The sequence below is a fragment of the Benincasa hispida genome, chromosome 4 (assembly GCF_009727055.1).
Source record: "Benincasa hispida cultivar B227 chromosome 4, ASM972705v1, whole genome shotgun sequence".
NCBI classification, from domain to species: domain Eukaryota; kingdom Viridiplantae; phylum Streptophyta; class Magnoliopsida; order Cucurbitales; family Cucurbitaceae; genus Benincasa; species Benincasa hispida.
Window position 1 is genome coordinate 44348840 of NC_052352.1, and position 22423 is coordinate 44371262.

At 34.9% G+C, this 22423-nt stretch overlaps 1 protein-coding gene across 1 annotated transcript; it reads left to right on the forward strand.

Annotated features, from left to right (window-relative positions):
• The first annotated feature begins 355 nt into the window (after positions 1-355).
• Positions 356-13309, forward strand: LOC120076859 (PH, RCC1 and FYVE domains-containing protein 1). The gene is made up of 9 exons (XM_039030807.1): positions 356-936; positions 2351-2437; positions 4151-4240; positions 4377-4463; positions 4564-4683; positions 9011-11113; positions 11221-11367; positions 11740-12260; positions 12820-13309. The coding sequence occupies exons 1-9, from the start codon at positions 889-891 to the stop codon at positions 12980-12982; spliced, it is 3366 nt and encodes a 1121-aa protein (XP_038886735.1). The 5' UTR covers positions 356-888; the 3' UTR covers positions 12983-13309.
• Positions 13310-22423: the final 9114 nt, after the last annotated feature.

A 22423-nucleotide genomic window follows, 5' to 3' on the forward strand; every position in this document is an offset into this window, starting at 1 on the left:
TGATAAATACAAATGTTTATGAAAGATATAAACATAAATGTAAGTAACCTGAAAGTCATACAATTCAAATGTATAGTCAACTCCATTAGAATATACATATTTGATTTACTTTTTGTTAAATCCTAAATATTGAAAATTAATTTTGAATTTTGTAAATACGGAATAAAATTTGAGAGATTTTTTAAAATTAGAATATATGGATTTAAAATTGGATTCTCTTGGCAGGTACTTTCCTCCTTCACTATCCGGTAAATATGGTGTTTAAGAAAATTGCTATTTTATTTATTTAATTATTAATTTTAATATAAGTTTCCTTTTATTTATTTATTTTATTTTTTTGGTTTCTTCTTTTTCCCGTCTTTGACTCTGTACTTTTACAGACTTCCTTCCGACTACGTCTTTTTTTTTCCCTCTCTCTAGGCTCCTTGTCTCCTCCGTCCGGTTCTGGCTTTGTTCCGTCACCGGCGGTCTGAGGACTTGAGTTTTTCGCCGTCGGAAGCGGTTTCATTGCCGCGAAGCCATCTTTGCTTGCTGAGAAACTGCTTTGGAGGCTATATTTCAGTTTTTGTTTCTCATTCTAAGAGTTTAAGCCGAGGCTATGAGGATGTTTTTGATTCAGTGTTTCGAATGGAGTTTCTAGGACTTTGCCTTCGAAGGAGTGACAGATCTACAAGGCTTTTGGAGAAGGACGAGGGGGAGAGAGCTGTGAAATTTTGTTTTTGTTTGTCATTAGTGAGTTTTAGAGAAAGAGAGAGAGGAAGCTCTGCGGTGGGCCTGATGTGACCGTTGATGTTAGTGTACGGAAGATTTAGTCGCCGTATAGGATGACCGGAGAGCGGCGGAGTGATCAGAGCGGGTGGTGGCGTTTTGGTGAATTTTTCACATGGAATGGCAGATCCTTTTAGCTATGCAAATGCCGACCGTGATATCGAGCAGGTCTTCTTATTCCTCTCTGTTTGCGCGTTTTATCTTCAGTCCGAGCTTTATTTTTTTTGGGTCCCGATTTTCTTGCGTTGGATTTCTTCTTTTTATCCCAAACTTCATCTATTTATTTTTCCAACGTCATTATCTGAATTTTCGGAATTGTTGGGATGTTCTTGGTCATAATCGAATCGTGGAAGAGAAAGGAATTCGTGATATTTTCTCTGTACTACACGATTTCATTTGCGCTCTTCATCTCTCTCTACATTGACTAAAATCTGTTAGATATACGAAATCGTAGGTCTGTGTTCTTAGGGACATTCTGAACATATTGACGGGCTGATTGAATTACTTTGAAATTGAACTTTTCCGACCAACTTAGAGGCAATAAAGAGAACTATTTCGAATCCAATCTTGTTCCATGTTCAATTCCTATATTAAGTTTACAGACTTGACTTCGACAAAATAGCGAGGGGAAAATACATGCAATTTAGGGATGTTATATTGCTTTATGTTTTCATTAAATTAAAAACATTGGGAATGTTTATCAACATTTTTTTTCTTTCAAAAGATACAATACCCTACACTAGTCAGATATTTCATTGGGAAGAGTTATTTGGAGATTTATTTTTCTTATACAATTGAGAGATTGTTAGCTGGGTCTATTATGTTTAAGTTTTTTTTCCCTACTTTGGGATGAGAATGAAGAGTGCGAACTAATTGTAATTTCTTTCTTGCTGCTCAGATATTTAACATTCCCTTAATTGTATAACAAAATGACTTGCTTCCTTCTACAATTGCCCACTGATGACTGTGGGAGTACTTCTTCAGCTTTGTATTTAATCTAGCTCTGAACTTTTGAACTCCTCGTGCCTCATTTTAGTAAGTACACTGGCGTGATATATAAAATTGTTAGAAGTTAAGTTATAAACAATTCAAAACAGAATAATGTAATGGATTTAACAGCTAATCTTGGTAACTGAACATATGCTGATTAGCCATGGCCACTTTTGAGTTTGTAAAGCTGTAAGAGTCACCTGGATGCCAATACTCATAACTGACTATTAGTAAATTTCTGAAGTGAATCAAGTTATGCTCCTGAGTTTTTCAAAGATTGACTGGCAATGTTATTTTTGTTAAACAATCTGTTATAGAATTTCTGCCTTTTTTAAAACTGATCTTTGATGGATGGTCATGTGATTTTTGAGCACTTAATGCTGTAGGCTAAGGGAGTTATGGTACTTTTGCTTTCTTTTCCTTTTTCGTCTCCAATATTTCCATTTTTTTACTTCTTCAACCCCATTGTGAAGCTGAAACCAAAATCCTGCAACTTCTAATTTCTTGCTCTGCCATTGTCCAATATCCACATTTTCTTATAATTTGATTTTCCTCTTTGTGGTAGTTTCACAAGGTTGATATCATCTTGCAGGCATTAATTGCATTGAAGAAGGGTGCTCAACTACTAAAATATGGTCGTAAAGGAAAGCCGAAGTTCTGTCCATTTAGGCTTTCTAGTGTGAGTTTGGTTCCAATAATGATTTCACTTAGTCTTATAAAAATTTTATATCCCTTAGACATTTTTCTTTTCTGTTCTGGCAGTTACCAAATTAGCTAATTATTATCGATGAAAAATCTGTGGTAATATTTGCCAATCTCTCTTTGCAATTCTTTTTCGTTGCTGCTATAGTGACTTATTCAATTGATAAAACTTGATAATTTTCTTGCAAGAAACTAGGGATCAATTTTTTTGTGATTTAAATACTAGGATAGAGTCGAAGAACATGATTCATTTTTATGTTTTGCCGGCAGTGGTAGTTCACGGATTAGTTGAGAAATTAAGCTTGATCAAAATGTGATGTCGGGAAATTCTAATACTATTAGTGATCTAATGCATATCATTCTTCATTTCACAAGTTTAAGAACCTGGTAACTCAAATTTCTATATTCGTTTCAATCATTGTTTTCACTCCATATTGAATGAAATGTTATTCAATTTAGTGGCATCTTTTTTCTTTTTAGTTCAATGAGATGTAGAAGTAGAAATTTGAACCTCTAATATTTTGGTTGAGGGTAGTATATGTAGTTGAAAAAATGCCTCCCACTTAAAACATAAGAATAAACAAAGAAAATAATAAAAATAAGAACGTAAGAATTTATGTATAGAACTCTAAAACAGAGAAAAACCATGACCCACTATAAAGAAATTCAACTATGTGAAAAATTATTACAATCATGCAAAATTCCTTTCCCGATCCCAATTACATGAAAAACTCTCCTAGAGCTTTGTACATTTGTACCATTTTTCCACTCTCAAAGAAGAGACTACAATAAGGAAATTTAACTAGAGTTAGTACACGAAGTTTAAATCATTTTAATTGGGACGATTTAAAACCAAAACATGAGCTCCTTTTATAATACTTGGAGCCCATCACTTTCTCATATCTTTCATATGTGAAAATTATGTTATAATTTTTTTTGTCAAAAACCTTATATATATCTTCTCAACTTGTTGAGTTATGCTTAGGTTGATTGTTTACTGACTTTCTATTTACAAGAAAGTTATTATGTAACTGGGATCATGATTTTAAATAGGTAGTTCATTATCTTCAAGAAAGTGAGTTGTTACAGCAACTTTTGGCTGCAATGCATTTTGATGAAATCTTGCAACCTAGTATGATAATAATCTGCGTGTTTGGTATACATTATGTTCTTTGGATTCTGTATGAGAGGCTGAAGGAGAAAAGAAAAGAATCTTAATGATCTTGACTTCATGTGGATGCACATATGGACAAGTCGGTTGTCAACTAAATTGCATAACTTATGACGCCATTTAAATTCTTGTGAACTAAATTGTATACACTCATGAGCATAAATGTAGGTACCCATACAATAACATTAAAAGAAACACTAAAATTTGATGTGCTTTTGTGGTGTTGTCACCTTGTGCTGGAATTATCTTGCAAGGTAGGTCCAACATTGTGAAAACTATGTTGTTATTGGCTTGGTGCACAATGGTACGAAAGGAGCTTTATTTGTTTTGTAAATGACACGTCGTAAATAAGGAATGTATGGTAACATATCTCTTCTATGGGAAGTTTAATATTGGAGTCTGGAGCAAGGAAGAGATTAGATTTAAAGTTGTCAAGTCTGTACAGTTACAGTTTTTTCAGCTTAGTGGCTTGATAGAATTCCTCGAGTTATTACTATTGATTTTTCTTCCTCTGTTTAGGATGAATCTTCCTTGATCTGGATTTCAAGTAAGGGTGAAAGAAGTTTGAAGTTAGCTTCAATCTCACAAATTATACCTGGACAAAGAACTGTAAGATATTAATTTATTGGTTATCACTCTAAATGCGCAGCTGTAGTAATTATTTTCCTACTTTATGCTATTAGCACACATTATTACTTAATTCTTTCTTTGATATTTATGTTACTATTACCTTGAATTCCTATAGGCTGTCTTCGAACGATATCTTCGTCCAGAAAAGGATTACTTATCATTCTCTCTTATATACAACAACGGGAAGCGATCCCTTGATCTGGTTGATGATGAACATTTTTGCACTATTTGTATTTTAAAAGCTATTATCTTTTACTGGTCTTTTGATTTGATGCTAATGGTGATGTGTTCTTGCTCCTTAGATTTGTAAGGATAAAGTTGAGGCAGAGGCTTGGATTTCAGGCCTGAAAGCTTTAATAGCATCTGGTCAAGGTGGGCGTTCCAAAATTGATGGCTGGAGTGATGGAGGCCTCTATCTTGATGTAAACTCTTTTGCTTGAAAGCCTTTTATAGATTATTGTATTTGCTTTATTATTTCCTAGATTGCTTTGCTAATTTTCTTGTTTGCTCGATGTCTGTGTTTTTTCTTTTTTGAAAACAAAAAATGAACATTATTCTTTAAGAACTTAACACTTTAGAGCACTGCAGATCAAATAATCTGCACTTCTTGTTGATAGTTGTGAATGTAGACTCGTGTTTAGTATATATTTGTCTTAATTATTATTTTTTGTACTTTCTTTTTTTGATTAATTTCCTTAGTTGGAATTTCTCTTGTATTATAATTATCCATTAATGGGTCCTTTTGAAAATGAAGAAAAACCAATATTTTCCAAAAATCTTCATGGTACCAGAGCTAAAATAAAACATTAACCCTAGTCCAACCGCTATTGTCGTCGTTGTCGTCGCCTCAGATCTTCGCCGCCATCGTTGCACAAACCCTAGCCGTTGTCATTAGATCTGCCGCCACCTTGGGAAATCCAGATCTGACGTTAGATCCATGCACCCAATTCGACATGTCTGGCGTCGTTTTCCGCTCATATTCGTCTCGATCCCATCGACGACATCGCTATACGCTGGTAATCCACCACAGACGACGATCGGAAGCCTACGATTCGTGGAATCAAATCAGTCATTCGGGGGTTGGTCTTTGCCCAAATCCGCGGCCTCCTTACATCAGATCTCATGTCTGTCGTTAGGTCTCTCCTCTTCAGGTCAACCGGTCGTTTTCAGCTCAGATCACACATCCACTGTTGGGATTCAGTTCGTTATATCCGCCGTGTTAAGATTGCTTCTACCTCCGATTAACAAACAAGGTTTCAGCCTTCAACCAGACCGATTCAGTTAGGCCGGTCCAACCAAACCGGTTTAGTCAGGTCGGTTTAGTCAAACCGGTTCAATCAGATTCGATTTCAAGTCAGCTCGTGGTGATATTGCACCGTTCATGTGTACCATTTGTTTGTTCAATCTCATTAGTTGAGTCGCTCAATATAAGTTAATCAGTCTCTTACATCATGTCAAAGCAGACAGTTACGTCATCTATAAATTTTGCTCATCAGGACATTGTCTTGCCTTGCTTCTCTGTACAACACAATAAACAAAAATTATGGATTGTGGATTATGGAGCGTCAGATCACATGATCGATGACATCGGTATTTTCCATCATTTTAAATCACACCCTGGCCATTCCTATATCTGAATAGCAAATGGGTCTCTCTCTGAGGTTACATGAATAGGGTTGATAAAATTATCAAATGATCTTCTACTCTCCAATGTTCTTTATATTCCTAAATTGAGCTGTAATTTGATGTCCATAAGCAAACTTACGAGTGACGTGAATTGTATGTCTAAATTTTATTCGAATTTGTGTGAATTTCAAGAGTTGGGTTCAGGAAAGGTGATTGACATTACTAAATAGCAAGGTGGCCCCTATCTTTTTCAAGGAAAAGATCATCCAAGTTTGTCTTTCAACCCCATGTATGAGTCTTCTTCTAATTCTGTTAGTTTCATTCCCGAGTCATGTTCTTGTTCTATGTCTTTGTCTAGTGAAAATCAAGTCATGTTATGGCACTTTCGCCTCAGTCACCCAATTTTTTTGTATCTTGAAAGGTTGTTTCCTCATCTGTTCATTAATAAAAAACCGAGTCACTTTCAGTGTGAAGTTTGTCAACTCTCCAAATATACCAGAGATCCTCATCCAATGTGCCCTACAAATCTTCAAAACCTTTTGCATTGATCCACAGTGATGTTTGGGGGCCCTCTAGAGTAAAATATATATGGAGTACGTTGGTTCATAACTTTTATTGATGACTACACTAGACTGACATGGACATATCTTATGAAGGACAAATCCGAAACATCCAGTATTTATCAATCCTTTCACTCTATGATCTCCACTTAGTTTCAAAGTAATATTCAAGTCCTTAGAACATATAATGCTCGTGACTATTTCAATTCAACTCTTGGGTCTTTTCTTTCATCTCATGGTATAGTTCACATTAGTTCATGTGTGGACACTCTTTAACAAATTAGGATTGCTGAAAGGAAAAATAGACACCTTCTTGAGGTCGCTCGTCCTCTTATGATTGCTAGTAATGTTCCTAATCTATTTTGAGGAGAAGCCATTCTTACTGCAACTTTTCTCATAAATCGAATGTCTAGTTGAGTCCTCAAATTCCAATCTCCTCGAGATGTCTTCCTCCAAATTCATTCCCAACTACAAAACTTTTCTTTGCAGTTTCCCTTTTGGGTTATTAGATGTTCCTCTTTTGTTCACGATCATTCTCCTCATCCATCTAAACTTGATCCAAAATCCATTAAGTGCATTTTTCTAGGTTATTCATTGCATCAAAAGAGGTACAAATGTTATTCCCCAATTACTAGAAAAATATACACTTCAATGGATGTTACCTTCTTTGAAAACCAACCTTTTTTCACCAAGTCTCAAATTCAGGGGGAGAATGTGCGAGAATTTGAACCATGGGAAGTTCAGTCTGCTTGTCCCATACCTCCTACTCACATCATATCCGAAGTTTTAGTTCCTTCTCTAAATGAGCTACCTAATCTCGTGTCAGTCCCACCTATTATTTTTGAACTTGAAGTCTCACGAGATTCTGAATCTAAACCTTTAGTCTCACAAAGTCGAACTCCTATTGTTTACTCGAGACGAAAAGGGGCTACCTTACAAGACTCTGAATGTCCACTACCTGAACCCGACACATCTTCTTTGAATTCCTCTTATGAGAACATCACTTTTATGGTGCCTTTGATTGATGACACATCACTACCAATTGCTCAACGGAAAGGTGTTGGAAGTTGTATTAGCCATCCAATTGAAACATATGTGGCATATGGAAAATTAAATTTGTCATATAAAGCCTTCATAACTTAGTTGGACAATATTCAAATTCCACATAATATCCAAGATGCATTTAAGGATCCTAAGTGGAAAAAGGCTGCAAGTGAGGAAATTAAAGCTCTTGAAAGTAATGAAACGTGGACCCTCACAAAACTTCCTCCTGGAAAGAACCCTGTTGGCTACAAATGGATTTTCACAGTTAAATACAAGTCAGATGACAGTGTTGAAAGATTCAAAGCAAGACTTGTGACTAAAGACTTCACTCAATCATAGGTATCAATTATCAGGAAACTTTTGCTTTTGTTGTTAAATTGTTTACTGTTCGTGTCCTTTTATCTTTAGCAGTAAATCAAGATTGGTCCCTTCATCAACTTGCTGTCAAAAATGCCTTTTTGAATGGTGATCTCGAAGAAGAAGTTTATATGCAAATTCCTCCTAGAATGGAAAATGAGTCTAACAAAGGCTTGGTATGCAAGTTGAGAAAGTCTTTATATGAATTAAATCAGTCTCCTTGTGCTTGGTTTGATAGATTTGCCAAAGTTATGGTTAAAAGTGGTTATCATCAATGTCAAGCTGATCATACTCTATTTGTGAAATCTGCAAATAACAAAACTTGCCATCCTGATTGTATATGTAGATGACATCATCATCATTGGAAATGATCTATGGGAGATCCTTAATTTGAAAAAGATGCTTGCAACTGTATTTGAAATTAAAGACTTGGGAAGTTTGAGATATTTTTAGGAATGGAGGTGGCGAGATCTAAAGATGGCATTGTCATCTCTCAACGAAAATATATCCTTGACTTGCTAAAGGAGATTGGAATTCTGGGGTGTAGACCCGCTGAAACACCTATGGATCCAAATTTAGGCCAAGACCAAATGGGTCCTTTTGAAAATGAAGAAAAACCAATATTCTCCAAAAATCTTCAGTGAATATGGCCAATTCTTTGCCAGCTTCCTTGGCCTTGAGTGGGTCATTGCTTAAGTTCAAATTTGTAACCGATCAGTGCAAGATAAATTCAATTAAAATGGAGATGCAGCTTCAAGAGAATGAAGATTATTCCGCCACTACTGCCCATGTATGGTGAGAATAACCTAAGATTTCTGAAGAAGCAAAAGTGTAGAGAAGAGGCATTGAGACAAGACAACAACAGAAACTGGGACATTGGAACTAAATAGTGACTCTGTGCAGTCTGCGCTTGCATTCCCTTTTTCTTCTTAATTTACTGAGACTGATGTAATAGTCCTGATACCATGATGCACAACTCTAAAAGTTCATTCCCTGTAATTTTAATTTTAATTGTTGGTTTTAATAAACTTCCAGTTTTAAATCATTCATTTATTGGCTCCTCTATAATACACACTATCCTTTATAAGCGGTATTGCATAATATTATATTGCATGTAGCTTGGATCTCCATTTTAATATATGGTTTGCTGATGTCATTTCAGGAAAGTTGTGAATTGACTTCAAATAGTCCAAGTGACAGTTCGCACAGCGTGAATAGAGACAATAGCTCTCCAGAAGTTTTTGTCAGTTTCAACGCAAATATATCTCTGAAGACTTCTCAACCTGAAAATTACATTGCAAAGTCTGAAAGAGTTCATGCATCACTAAACCAAACAAATATGCAAGTAAAGGGATCTAGTTCTGATGTTATGCGAGTTAGTGTTTCAAGTGCTCCCAGCACCTCTAGTCATGGGTCTGCACCCGATGATTGTGATGCTCTAGGTGATGTATACATATGGGGCGAGATTGTTGGTGACAATATTGTGAAGATTGGGGCCGAAAAAAATAGTAGTTACGTGACCTTGAGGACAGATGTGCTTCTGCCCAGACCTTTGGAGTCTAACATTGTTTTAGACATACATCATATTGCCTGTGGGGTTAGGCATGCTGCCTTAGTGACAAGGCAAGGGGAAGTTTTTACGTGGGGTGAGGAATCTGGAGGCCGCCTTGGCCATGGTGTGGTGAAGGATGTAATTCAACCTCGTATGGTTGAATCCTTGGCAGCTAGTAGTATTGATTTTGTTGCTTGTGGGGAGTTCCATACATGTGCTGTTACAATAACTGGGGAACTTTATACATGGGGTGATGGTACCCACAATGCAGGGCTTCTTGGTCATGGCAGTGATGTCAGCCACTGGATACCCAAGAGAGTCTCTGGTCCGCTTGAAGGATGTCAAGTTACTTCAGTTACATGTGGTCCATGGCATACAGCTCTGATAACGATGATGGGTCAGCTTTTTACATTTGGTGATGGAACATTTGGTGCACTGGGCCACGGTGACAGAGAAAATATTTCATATCCAAAAGAAGTGGAATCTTTATCAGGCCTGAGGACAATTGCTGTTGCATGTGGGGTGTGGCATACTGCTGCTGTAGTTGAAGTTATTGGGACACAATCTAGTTCGAGCATTTCATTGGGTAAAATATTTACGTGGGGTGATGGAGATAAAAATCGTCTGGGGCATGGAGATAAGGAGCCCAGGCTTAAACCCACATGTGTGCCGGCACTAATCGATTATGATTTTCACAAAGTTGCTTGTGGTCACAGCATTACCGTTGGTTTGACCACTTCAGGGCAAGTTTTCTCAATGGGAAGTACTGTTTATGGACAACTTGGGAATCCCAGTGCAGATGGAAAGATACCTTGCTTGGTAGAGGATAAGCTTTTTGGGGAATCTGTTGAAGAAGTTTCATGTGGTGCATATCATGTGGTGGTATTAACGTCGAAAAATGAAGTTTATACATGGGGAAAGGGTGCGAATGGGAGATTGGGCCATGGTGATGTTGAAGATCGGAAGACACCAACTTTGGTAGAAGCTTTGAAGGACAGGCATGTGAAATATATAGCATGTGGTTCAAATTACACAGCTGCCATTTGTCTTCACAAATGGGTTTCTAGTGCTGAGCAGTCACAGTGCTCTGCTTGCAGACAGGCATTTGGGTTTACACGGAAGAGACACAACTGCTATAATTGTGGACTTGTGCACTGCCACTCTTGCAGTTCAAGAAAAGCATTAAGAGCAGCACTTGCGCCTAATCCCGGCAAACTATATCGTGTATGTGATTCATGTTATGCAAAACTGATTAAGGCAGCAGAAGCTATTAATAATAATAGGAAAAATGCCATGCCTCGCCTCTCAGGTGAGAATAAGGATAGGATTGATAAGACTGATATGAAAATATCGAAGTCAGTTCCTTCCAACTTGGATTTGATAAAGCAATTAGACAACAAAGCGGCTAAACAAGGAAAGAAGGCTGATACCTTCTCCCTTGTCCGATCCTCTCAAGCACCTTCATTATTGCAGCTTAGAGATGTTGTATTATCAACTGCTGTTGATCTGCGACGGACAGCTCCCAAACCGGTCCTCACTGCTTCTGGAGTAAGTTCTAGATCCGTGTCACCTTTCTCCAGGAAACCAAGCCCTCCTCGATCTGCCACTCCTGTTCCTACAGCATCTGGACTTTCCTTTTCCAAAAGTATAACCGATAGTTTGAAGAAAACAAATGATCTTTTGAATCATGAAGTGCTTAAACTGCGTTCACAGGTAAGCCATTATCCTCCCCCCCACCCCCAAGAACTGGTTCTTTGCACTATTTGGTGGATTTGGTTTCTTGACTGAGTATGATCTTCTGTTGATGTCTAATAATCCAGGTTGAGAGCCTGAGGCAGAAATGTGAACTCCAGGAACAGGAGCTTCAGAAATCTTTAAAGAAAACACGAGAAGCTATGGCCGTGGCTGCTGAGGAATCTGGTAAATCTAAAGCAGCTAAAGAAGTCATCAAGTTACTAACTGCTCAGGTCATTTTCTTTTTAATATATTTTCCCTATTCTACAAACCTGGCTATCTCTGGACCTTCACGTTGATCTTTGTTCGAGTTCAAAGAGTAGAATGCATTAAAATTACTATGAACAATCATTTTGACAATATCATGCAGTAAAGCATGCGGTCATCTCTGATGAATAAAATACTAATTCATAAAGAATTAACTTGTTGCTGTTTTTGTAATTGAATGAATGAAATAAGAGGAAATGGCATGGGCTTCTAATCTAATAGGAATATTCTCTATGTTATTATTGGGTTTCTTTCTTCCGCAATGCTTAAACATCCCGAGAAATGTTTTAAAAATAATACTTGTTCTAATAATTGATTATATCCTATAATTGCTCCAGCTTAAAGATATAGCTGAGAGGTTGCCACCTGGAGTATATGATGCTGAGAAAATGAGATCAGTTCATCTTTCAAATGGTTTGGAGTCAAATGGCGGCTACCATTTGAGTATGAATGGAGAGCGTCATTCACGATCTGATTCAGTTAGCAGCTACTCCTGTGCATCTCCAACGGCATCTGAAGCTGCTGCTTGGCAAGGAAGCTATGGCACAACTCATTCATATAGGGAGCTTTCTGGAACGAATGGAAGTACTCTTCAACAAGATAGAATTGACAGTCGAGATTCTAGACTTCCAAATAGCGGAGGTGCTCAGCCAGTTAGCAGTAGTGCATCGGTGGCAGCTGTTGGCAAGGAGTCTGAGTCCTTACAAGATGGTGACAATAATTCTAAAACCAAAACGTCTCTACTGGTTAATGCTACTCAAGTTGAGGCTGAATGGATTGAACAATATGAGCCTGGTGTATATATTACTCTTGTGGCTCTGCGGGATGGTACTCGAGATCTAAAACGTGTGCGCTTCAGGTGATGTTTCTTTTCCTTGTTTCTTTTTAGGTTTCAGCATCTAGAAATACAGTGATCTTTGTCTCTTTGGTGTGACTTGAAATTTGACTAGTTCCAATGTAATTATTGGGTGAGAATATGCAATCCATGTGCTGAAGCTCCCTATTTGTAAAATGAGTTTTATTTGGGCTCTAGAAAATTATTTAAAAAAGGAAGCCTCCATGATATGTAGATCGTGCACATATAGATCAAAACTAATTTTTGTCAACTCTTTTACAATTATTTACAATTACAGTGCCCAATAATACATTGTGTTAGTTCCTCTTTGGGAGGGAGTTTGCTTACTCCTGTCCTTAGGTTACCCTTTCTGTGGATTTAATATACTCCTTTGGGAGGGGGGGAGTGGGGGAATTGTAGGGCAGGGACACCCTTCGACAGATTATTTTCTTGAAAAATGACTCTAAACTATGTCAATTTCATGGTTTTTCTCATCTGATAGTCAGTGTTAGAATCTGAGGTGTAGTGTATAGAAAGCTGCAATGCACTGTTCTTAAAATGTGTATTATAATTGCATTTACAGCCGGAGAAGATTTGGAGAGCATCAAGCAGAAAATTGGTGGTCAGAGAACCGTGAGAAGGTATATGAGAGATATAATGTACGCAGCTCGGACAAGTCTTCAGTTTCGGGACTGGCATCGCAAAGGGCGGACGATGCAGTGTCAATAGCTTCCCAGCAATTATAGCAAAGGGGAGAATCAATCCACTGCCAGTCCTACTCCAAGCCATTTTATGTCAGTTACAATACTTGTGATGATTTTGAAGATGAGCAAGAAATGGTACAAAAAGGAAGTAGAATCCTTAGCCCTTTGTTTATAACGTTCTTTCCTTCTAACCCTTTCGTTCTCAAAATTATTTTGTCCAATTTATTTATGGGTTACCTACCCCCTTACGACCTGTTGAATCTTTAGTGTATATAAAATCATCCATTAAGATTATAGCAGTCAAAGAAAATTTTGTTTCTTTGTTTTTTTGTTATCATCCCCACAAAAAAAAAAAAAAAAAAAAAAGAAGAAGAGAATAAGAAAAAAAATTTCTTATTAGCTTGTCTCTAAAATCAGAAATTGGTCATTTGGCAGCTGTAATGTTGGTTGTCTTTGTCTTTGTCGCTCATGGACTGAAGTTGATCATGTCAATATCTTTGCTGACATAACCATGAGCTCCTTTTTTTAACCTTTATACAGAGGAAAGAACCGTCTCTTTTGTGTTTTTCCTTTGTAATAGGTTTGATGCTGTCCACTCGCTCTTGACCTTCAAACCAAATCCAGGAAAAAGGGAGAAGAGAGAGGAAACATTCTGTCAAATTTAGTGGCGGATCTAGAGATCTAGAAATTTTGCTGGGACTTCACCTAGAATTTGATTAAAAAAAAAAAAAAAAACTTTGAGGTTGTTTGGTACACCAATTTTAAGTGGGTGTGAACAACTCAATTTCAATAGTAAGTACTATTGAATTTAGTAACTGAACCGTCTCATCTTTTTTACTTTTCATATTTATTGAAGAACTCTATTTTTCCCTATATATTTACTTTTCATATTGATGAGTAACTTCATCTTTTCATTTTATTCTATTTTTCACAGTTATTGATGATCTCTATCTTATAACTCCACACCTCAATCACAAATTTACTAATTTCAACATATTCCTTTAGACTTATTAACTTCACTTAATGTGTCAAATGCTCTCTTTATAAGTAATCAATTCTTGAATTTATAAATTGACTGATTGATTAATTTATTATATCACAATTGTCCTTTATGATATTTCATGTTAGAAAATTGATGCACAATAATTTAATTATCTATCTTATCAAAGAAATCTTTCTTAAATGAAGATGATAATCTCATTCCTTTTCTTTATAATCTTTATTTAAATTTTAAATTAAATCTAAAATTATATATATATATATATAAAACAAAAGAATTAAAATATAAAATAAGAATAATGAAATCTAAATATATATAAGTTTTGAATATATCTAGAACAATGTATTTTTATATCATATATTTTTTTTTCTTTTTTAATTGTAATTATAATTATAGATGAAAAAAACTTTATTTAAGTAATAAAAATTTGAATATATTACAAAAAATAATCTATTCATAAAACGAACCAGAAATAAACACACACACATATATATATTTTGATAATTTTAAAAAAGATTTGTTTGGCCTTAATTAGGAAAAAAATAATAATAATCTAAGCTGGAAGTTTTTCTTTTCTTTTCTTTTTTCTTTTCCTTTTTTGGAGGGGGACAGGAGGGAAGCGCTTAATTAGTTTTGTGTGTTTTTCTAATATATATAAAGTTTTTATTAAATATAGTTAAAAAAACAATTTGGTCCTTAAACTTATATAAAAGTAACAATTTAGTCCATGAACTTTGAATTATAACAATTTAGTCCATGTATTTTCAATCTTGTAACAATCTAGTCCTTCAACTATAGTACGTAACGATTTAGTTTTTGTATTTTCAAATTTGTAACAATTTAATCTATAACGTAAAAAAATTTATCAAAATTATATGTCAATTTTTATTATCTTATGATGTAGACTTTGTATTTTATAAAAATATCGAGTTTCTAATTAGTTTATCGATTTATTTATGTAAGAAATCTCACTAAATATTAACATTAATTTCTTTAATAATGACTGAATTGTTACAAATTTTAAAGTACAAGATTAAATTGTAATTGAAAGTTTATAAACTAAATCGTTATAAACCAAAGTTCAGAAACTAAATTATTACTTTTACCAAAATTTAGGAGCTAAAGAGTGATTTTTAACCCTGAGAATATTTAGTGGATGAACAACATCCTAAAGAGGTTTTTGGCTCATCAACATGAGTTGAGTTGAGTTGGTATCATATACCAACTTATTGTTTGGCCCACCAACTTTAAATGTTGGTGGAGTTGAGTTGGTATATTTTACCAACCCACCCAAACTCTCCCTTCTTTCCATATTTTCAACGGTTCCACCCATTAGCCACTATCACACTCTGAGAACTAACTTCGAACTCCGACAATCATCTTCAATGACAACTCTGGCGACTAACTCTGGGCTTCGATAACAACTTCCAATGACAACTCTGACGACCAATTCGGGTTTCGAAAACTACCTTCGATGACAATTCTTGCGACAAAATCTGAACTCCGACAAACACTTCCGATGACACTCCGTTGACCAACTCCGAGCTCCGAAAACCTTCACGCGACCAATACTAACAACCAATTCTAGCCTCCGAAAACCACCTCTAGTGACCCAACTTCGACGACCACCTTCGCGCTATTAACTCTGACAACCAATTGACTTCAACAACAAACTCCAATGACCAACTCCGACAACTGCCTTCATAGGCTCCGATAACCACCTCCGATTACAAACTCCTTTGAAAATCACGTTCGATGATCACCTTTGAGAGAACAACTCCAACAACCAACTCAAGGCTTCGACAACCAACTCTAATACCACCTTTATGTGACTAACTTCGGGCTTCAATAGTCACCTCCGACTATAATCTCCAATGAAAATAATCTTCGATGATCAACTTCGACGGCCTCTTTCACCCGACCAACTCTGAGATTCGAAAATCGCCTCCGATGATAAACTTCGACAACCAACTCTAATATACCTTCATGTGACTAACTTCAGGCTCTGACAACCACCTCCGACTATAAACTCCAGCAAAAATCATCTTCGACAACTACTTCCAACTACTATAAGACTGATGATTGTTAAAGTATGTTTTAAGGTTGTTGATTATATAAAAAAAATATTACTTTGTCTACATTAAGTGCAGTATTTATACATAATGAATTCACATGTCAAATGAATGTTAAGAATATTTAGACGAAAAGTCTGTATGTAGTTGAAAAGTATGTAACATATAACAAAAAAAAAAAAAACCATAAGATGAAAAGAAATTTCCTAGAATATTTTCCAACAAGAATTAATGAAAAATAGAGATTTGTTCTCTGATGATCCTCCAAATTTAGAGGAAATGAAAGTGAAACTATTGAAGAAATGTGGTGATATTTTATTGGCTGTTACGACGATGAGTGAGATTTAATTAAAAAAATCATGACAAAGTAAAAATATAGAGCAACAATAGGAAGAAGATGATAAAGAAATTCGTAGAGAAAAATTAGCTAGAATCAAAACTTTTGATTTCGCTTTAGTTTCTCATTTTATTTCAATCACATTTCTACAAGAAATGTAATCGGTTAATTATTGTTCATTGCCCAAAAAAGAAAGAAATGTTTTAAAAGTTAAAAGAAAAATTGCAACCATATTTTATTCAAACAAAAATGGGTAGAATTATTGAATAAAAAATTTTCAAAACAGAAATAATAATTATAAAAACATATTATTTAGAGTTCAAAAAACTGTATCAGATACCCAAATATATGAACTCAACTCTGCACCCCAAACACAGACATATGAACTCCATAGATATATTGACTCCAAAGACATATGAACTCCATACATCCTATCTCACCCCAGCGCCCCAAACAGCCCCTAAGAGATATAACATCTCCGAATGTTAGTATTTAGCACTTATTTCCCAACAAATTTAAAATTTGTTTACACAACACATTTATACCATCATTGAAAAAAGTTCTAAAAAATATTTAAATGAAATCAACTGGAAAACTTTATACTCCAGAGTATGAATTAGTTTTTTTTTAGTATAACTGTTTGCCTCACGATGTGTATTAAGAAGTGATTTTGAATGAAGAGATGAAAGATAATGACTAAGATGAATGGTGACGTCTGACGAATTACTTCTCTCTATGAGAAAAGATGATGCATTGAGGTGGTTATGATTTACATACAATACGTACTAGCTTTCTTGAATATTCAAAACCAAGTATAAATATGACTCAGGCTTTCTGGTAAGTCAAGGGTCAAATACATGAATTTTTGACAGTCTAACACAGTTCTTGCGTTGTCTCAATTGTAGAAGGGTTACAGATTAACGAGAGTGAAAATTATTTTTACTAACCTCAATGCACATATGCAAGAAAACATAGGAGTTCAAGGGAAAATGGGGATCTGTGGATGAATGGTGCTGAGTGTTTTGGGAGTTATGCGACAGTCCCAAACTAGATGAACAAGTGTATGAACACATGAGAATAGAATGAAGATGATATGGATGCTTGTTTACAAACTAAATGTGTGTGTTTGCGTTATGTCTCTGCCTCTTAAGCCATTTTGTTTATCATTTCTCAATGCGAATGTCACACGTATTCCTATCTCTAGGGTGCATTCGTTGGAGACAGAGAAAAGTAAAAGTAACCGCAGGTAGTTTTATCTCTAAACCTATTATGCGTCTAATTTAAAGCTCTTAGTTAACCTACTCTCACGAACAATTTAACTGAAATAACTTCAATCAAGTGATTAAGATGATTAAAGCATGGAATTCAAGTATTCAATGACTCAGAAGAATAGTTATCACACACAAATTTGAATGTAAACAGATGAATCAAAAGTGGGTCGATCAAATGTAAGATTGAATTTGAAGATAGCAAATATATTTACAGCATTCCCAATTTAATCGAGTGGTTGGTAAATGGAGGTGGGAAGTAAAAGAAGAGAAGAAAGTTAAGCTGCAGTGTTCAATCTCTTGTTTTTTTGGCTTGTTCTAAGTGCTTATTACAACCAGCTTGGTGAATATGTGATGAAGGATTCTCTCTCTCGAGCTTGATCTCCAACACTCTTCTTGATCGGCGAAGACAATGGACCTTTTCCTTCTAGCTCTTTACAACGGTAGAATTCCTAGTTATCTGAATTCTCTAAAATTTCCAATGTGTCTAACTCTCTTCTCTTGGCAACATACTTCCTATTTGTAGGTATTTTCCTCAGCAACTTGCGACAAGACTCATTTTAAATTCTATGTCCTGGTCAGCCACTTGCCATTTCAGAGCTTTTCAGACGTCGCCAATCAGGTGCCCATACCTGCAAGTGGTGATTTGATAGAAAAAGCGCAAGTCGATGAATCTCTTTCGTGTTGGACATATTTGAACGCATGGTCTTGTAGGAGTATATCAACATGCAATGGAAGCAACAAGGATCAATAAGCATTCTAATTCATTAATTTTGGCTGTAAATATAGTATGCTCAAACAATAACAAGAGGGTTTCAAGTGATATCTTTGTAGAACCTCTTGAATCTCGATTCACAGCTGCAAAACTTCTCCAAATCTCGTTGTGAACCACCTCAAGATCTTCTCCAATATTCTCTTGAAGTTTTAGATTGAGTTGTGGGACTCAAAATAAGCTTGAATGAAGGGAACTTTGAGAAAAACTCACTGCAACAATCCACTTGAAGAATAGTTTCTTCAACTCGAATTTTTTAACAAAAATTCTATTGATGCATGCCTCAATTCCACTTCCATCCATCTTCACTATTTATTGCAGGACTCTCATGCAAAGAAGATGGCTGCATGAGATACAACTCATGCTTGGAATATTGAAACTTGAGTCAAGTGGGTTTTGAGAGAGCAAGTTGAGGGTGATAGTGGAAAGACCCATAATTCCATTTTGTGTTTTTCAATTTCAATTTGATTTTTAAAATCAATTTGATTTCCAAAATTGAAAACATTTTTTAATTTTACAAAATTAATTTCATAAATTAATTTTCTAATAAAATTAATAAAAAATAATTCATTAAACAATTTAATTAATGCTAATTAATTTAATATCAAATATTAAATTAATTTTACACAAATTCCACCTTCATGAATTTAATATTTAAATCATATTTAAATATCAATTAATTCCCCAATTCTGTTTAATTCTTAAAATTAAACGTGTAATTATATCTCATATAATTATTAATTTCCTTAATTCTAATTTGAACGTTTCAAATTAACTTATCACGCTAGCTTATCCATTTACGACCTAGTAGGGGGACCTCGTGGACCTACAAATCATGAGCTCCAATGATTCGAGATTAATTGGCTAAACTCATTGCACCGAATTAACCCCCATTCGTTAACTAATGGGTCACTCCAATAAAGCCCATAATTGCACTCCCCTCACTGTAGATATATTATGTCCACTCGATGTAACCATGATTAGTAAGTTAACCCTTTACAGGTTGTTCGTAATAACGATTAGGTCAAATATCTGTTTTACCCTCGAGATTACCTCTTGTTTCTTAAGTCCCACTGATCCTCTAATGAACAATTGATTTGTGATCCGATCAACAAACTGAGTCCCTCTCGGGTTAATGAATGGGTGAGGCCCCTTGTTCAAGACCTAGAGTCAACACTTAAGGGAACAACCTCTTTACTATCCCTGAAAACGGGTAAGAGTGAATTCCATCTTGCACCCTATGTCCACAGCTATCTACCCGATCTTACCCCTGAAATAGAGATTTATTGAGTCGGTGCTGTTGAACCAATCATCACTTATGCAAATTTAAAGACAATCCTGAATAAACAGAAGTTTATAGTTAGCTCAGGATTAAGGTCAAGTTACCTAGATCATCGCTTTGAAATAGTCAATCTTAAAACTGTAAACAGCGTTATAAAGTAAGAGTGACTCTTATGGTCCGATCTTGTACAAACCCATTTACACAGGACGTCCCCACTCCTCATGTCATAACAAGTACGAATTAGGATCACATCGTCGTAGCACTTTACAACTCTTTGTAACAACTACATCGTGGACCGCATCCAATAGTGTTACCAGAATAAGACACCCAACCTCATTCATATACTATAGATCATTTTGACTAATTACTCAAACCTGATCCACTTTTATATCTCCACATATAATTCAAGTACTCATGTAATAGTCATGGGTCTTTTAGGTTATTGGATTTCTAACACGAAATAAGCAATACATATTTTCAATAACAACTTATTGTATTTTCAAAATAAATTTTATTGTTTACAAACACAAGTTTTAGGACATAAAACCCAACAGGCCTCGCATTAACTGGGTATGGAACACTTGGTGAAATTTCTTGATTTCCTGCAATTAGATGTGTTAGTGGAGCAAATCTAACAAGAATGCTACTTTTGTGTGCGTTGGTGACATGTTGAGGGATTTTATGCGTTTTTCCTTGAGATGAATGCATTTTTATCACAAAGAATCCTAATTGTTCCAATCTTTAAAGACAATAACTTGTATTTCTATAAGTTATCAATAACTTTAAGATCAAGGTTTGAGATATCGATCTCAATAAAAATAATGAGATCCCGATTTTATGGAAATATTGATGTCGATGGAACTTTAGGGAAAATTTATGGAAATTAATGAAAATTATTATACTTAGTTAATGAAACTTTGTCTGTGACTTAATTAGACTATAATTGATCATTTTCAATCACAATTTTTATAAATAAGATAACATTTAGATGTTTATTGTAAATGTTTGTATAATGTTGATGCGAGAGCATAAATTTAAAAAAGAAACGAAAAATAATTACAAAATAATATAAAGTTTAGGAATATTGAGATGAAATGATGTGAAAATTATGAAAATTTCGGATGGTTAAAGAAAAAACTCACATCAAATCAATTTTGAGGTGAAATGATGTGAAAATCAAATGAAAAAGTTTTTGAATGAGGTTAAAAATAAATATATGTTATTTTTTGTGGTTTTTTTCAAACTAGATCTATTTAGAAATGAAAGTTTTGGGTCGAAAACAAAGCTAAAAATTGAGAAATTTGGAAATTAGAAAAAGTAACACATAAAAATGGCTTAATCCTTTGTCTAAAATGACATTAGAATGTGAAACTATAGAAGTGTGTAATAAGAACTATAAAATTGGAAAACTTAAACTGGGTTAACGTAATTAATAAAAAAAAAATATATTTTTTTCAAAATGTCGAAACTTCTTAAAATTTTCTCGAAAATTTGAAATTTCATTGATATGGGGAATTGAAATATTCTCAAAATTTCAAAGAATTGGAGAAAAAAATAAAAATTTTCCTAATCAAAATTTCGAATTTTGATGGAAATTTAAAACTATGCTTAAGACAAAATCTAAAAGGATGGAAAATAGATATGAATTTGACAGGGGCACATTTAGTGAAGGCTTCATTTTTTTTATGTGTATATATTATAGGTTAAAAATCACTTTTAGTCTCTAAACTTTGGTAAAAATAATAATTTAGTCTCTGAATTTTGGTTTGTAACGATTTAGTCCATGAACTTTCAATTTTGTAACAATTTCGTCCTTGTACTTTAAAATTTATAACAATTTAGTCCTTATTGTAGAAATTAGTGTTAATATTTAATTAGATTTCTAGCATAAATAAACCAATAAACTAATTAGAAACTCAATATTTTTGCAAAATACAAAGTCTACATAATAAAATAATAAAAAGTTGACATATAATTTTGATAATTTTCTTTTTAAAATTTGAAAGTACAAGGACTAAATTGTTACATATTAAAGTTCAAGGACTAGACTATTACAAAATTGAAAGTACATGAACTAAATTGTTACAAGTCAAAGTTCAGAGACTAAATTGTTACATTTATGAAAGTCTCTGGACCAAAAGTGTTTTTCTAACCTATTTTTAGGTAAAAATTACACACTTAATTCTTAATTGATTGATTTATTTATTTTTGGAGTATTACTCCTTATACTTTTACACGATTGTCATAGGTTCTTAAGGGGGGTTTTAGCTCACCGACATGAGTTGAGTTGAGTCTGTAAAAATTATCAACTCAATGTTTGGCATGCCAACTTTAAATGTTGGTGGAGTTGAGTTAGTTTTTTTACCAACTCACCCCAACTCCCCCTCCCTCCAATGTTTTCAATGGTTAAAGTAATTGACCACCATCAGCGACTACCACTACCACACTCTGGCAACACACTCCGAAGGCCACCTTTGCATGACCAACTTCGACGACCAACTTCGGGTTCCAAGGACCACCTTTGAAGAAAATTCTAGCGACCAACTCCAATGACCACCTTCGCACAAAGTAACTTTGGCAACATACTTCGACGACCATCTTCGCATGACCAACTCCGAGCTCTGGAAACCACCTCTACGTGATCAACTCCAGGCTCTAGTAACCACCTTCGACAACAACTCCAACGAAGACCACCTTTGATGATCAACTCTAGTGACAACCACCTTCGTCAACCAACACTAACATTCACCTC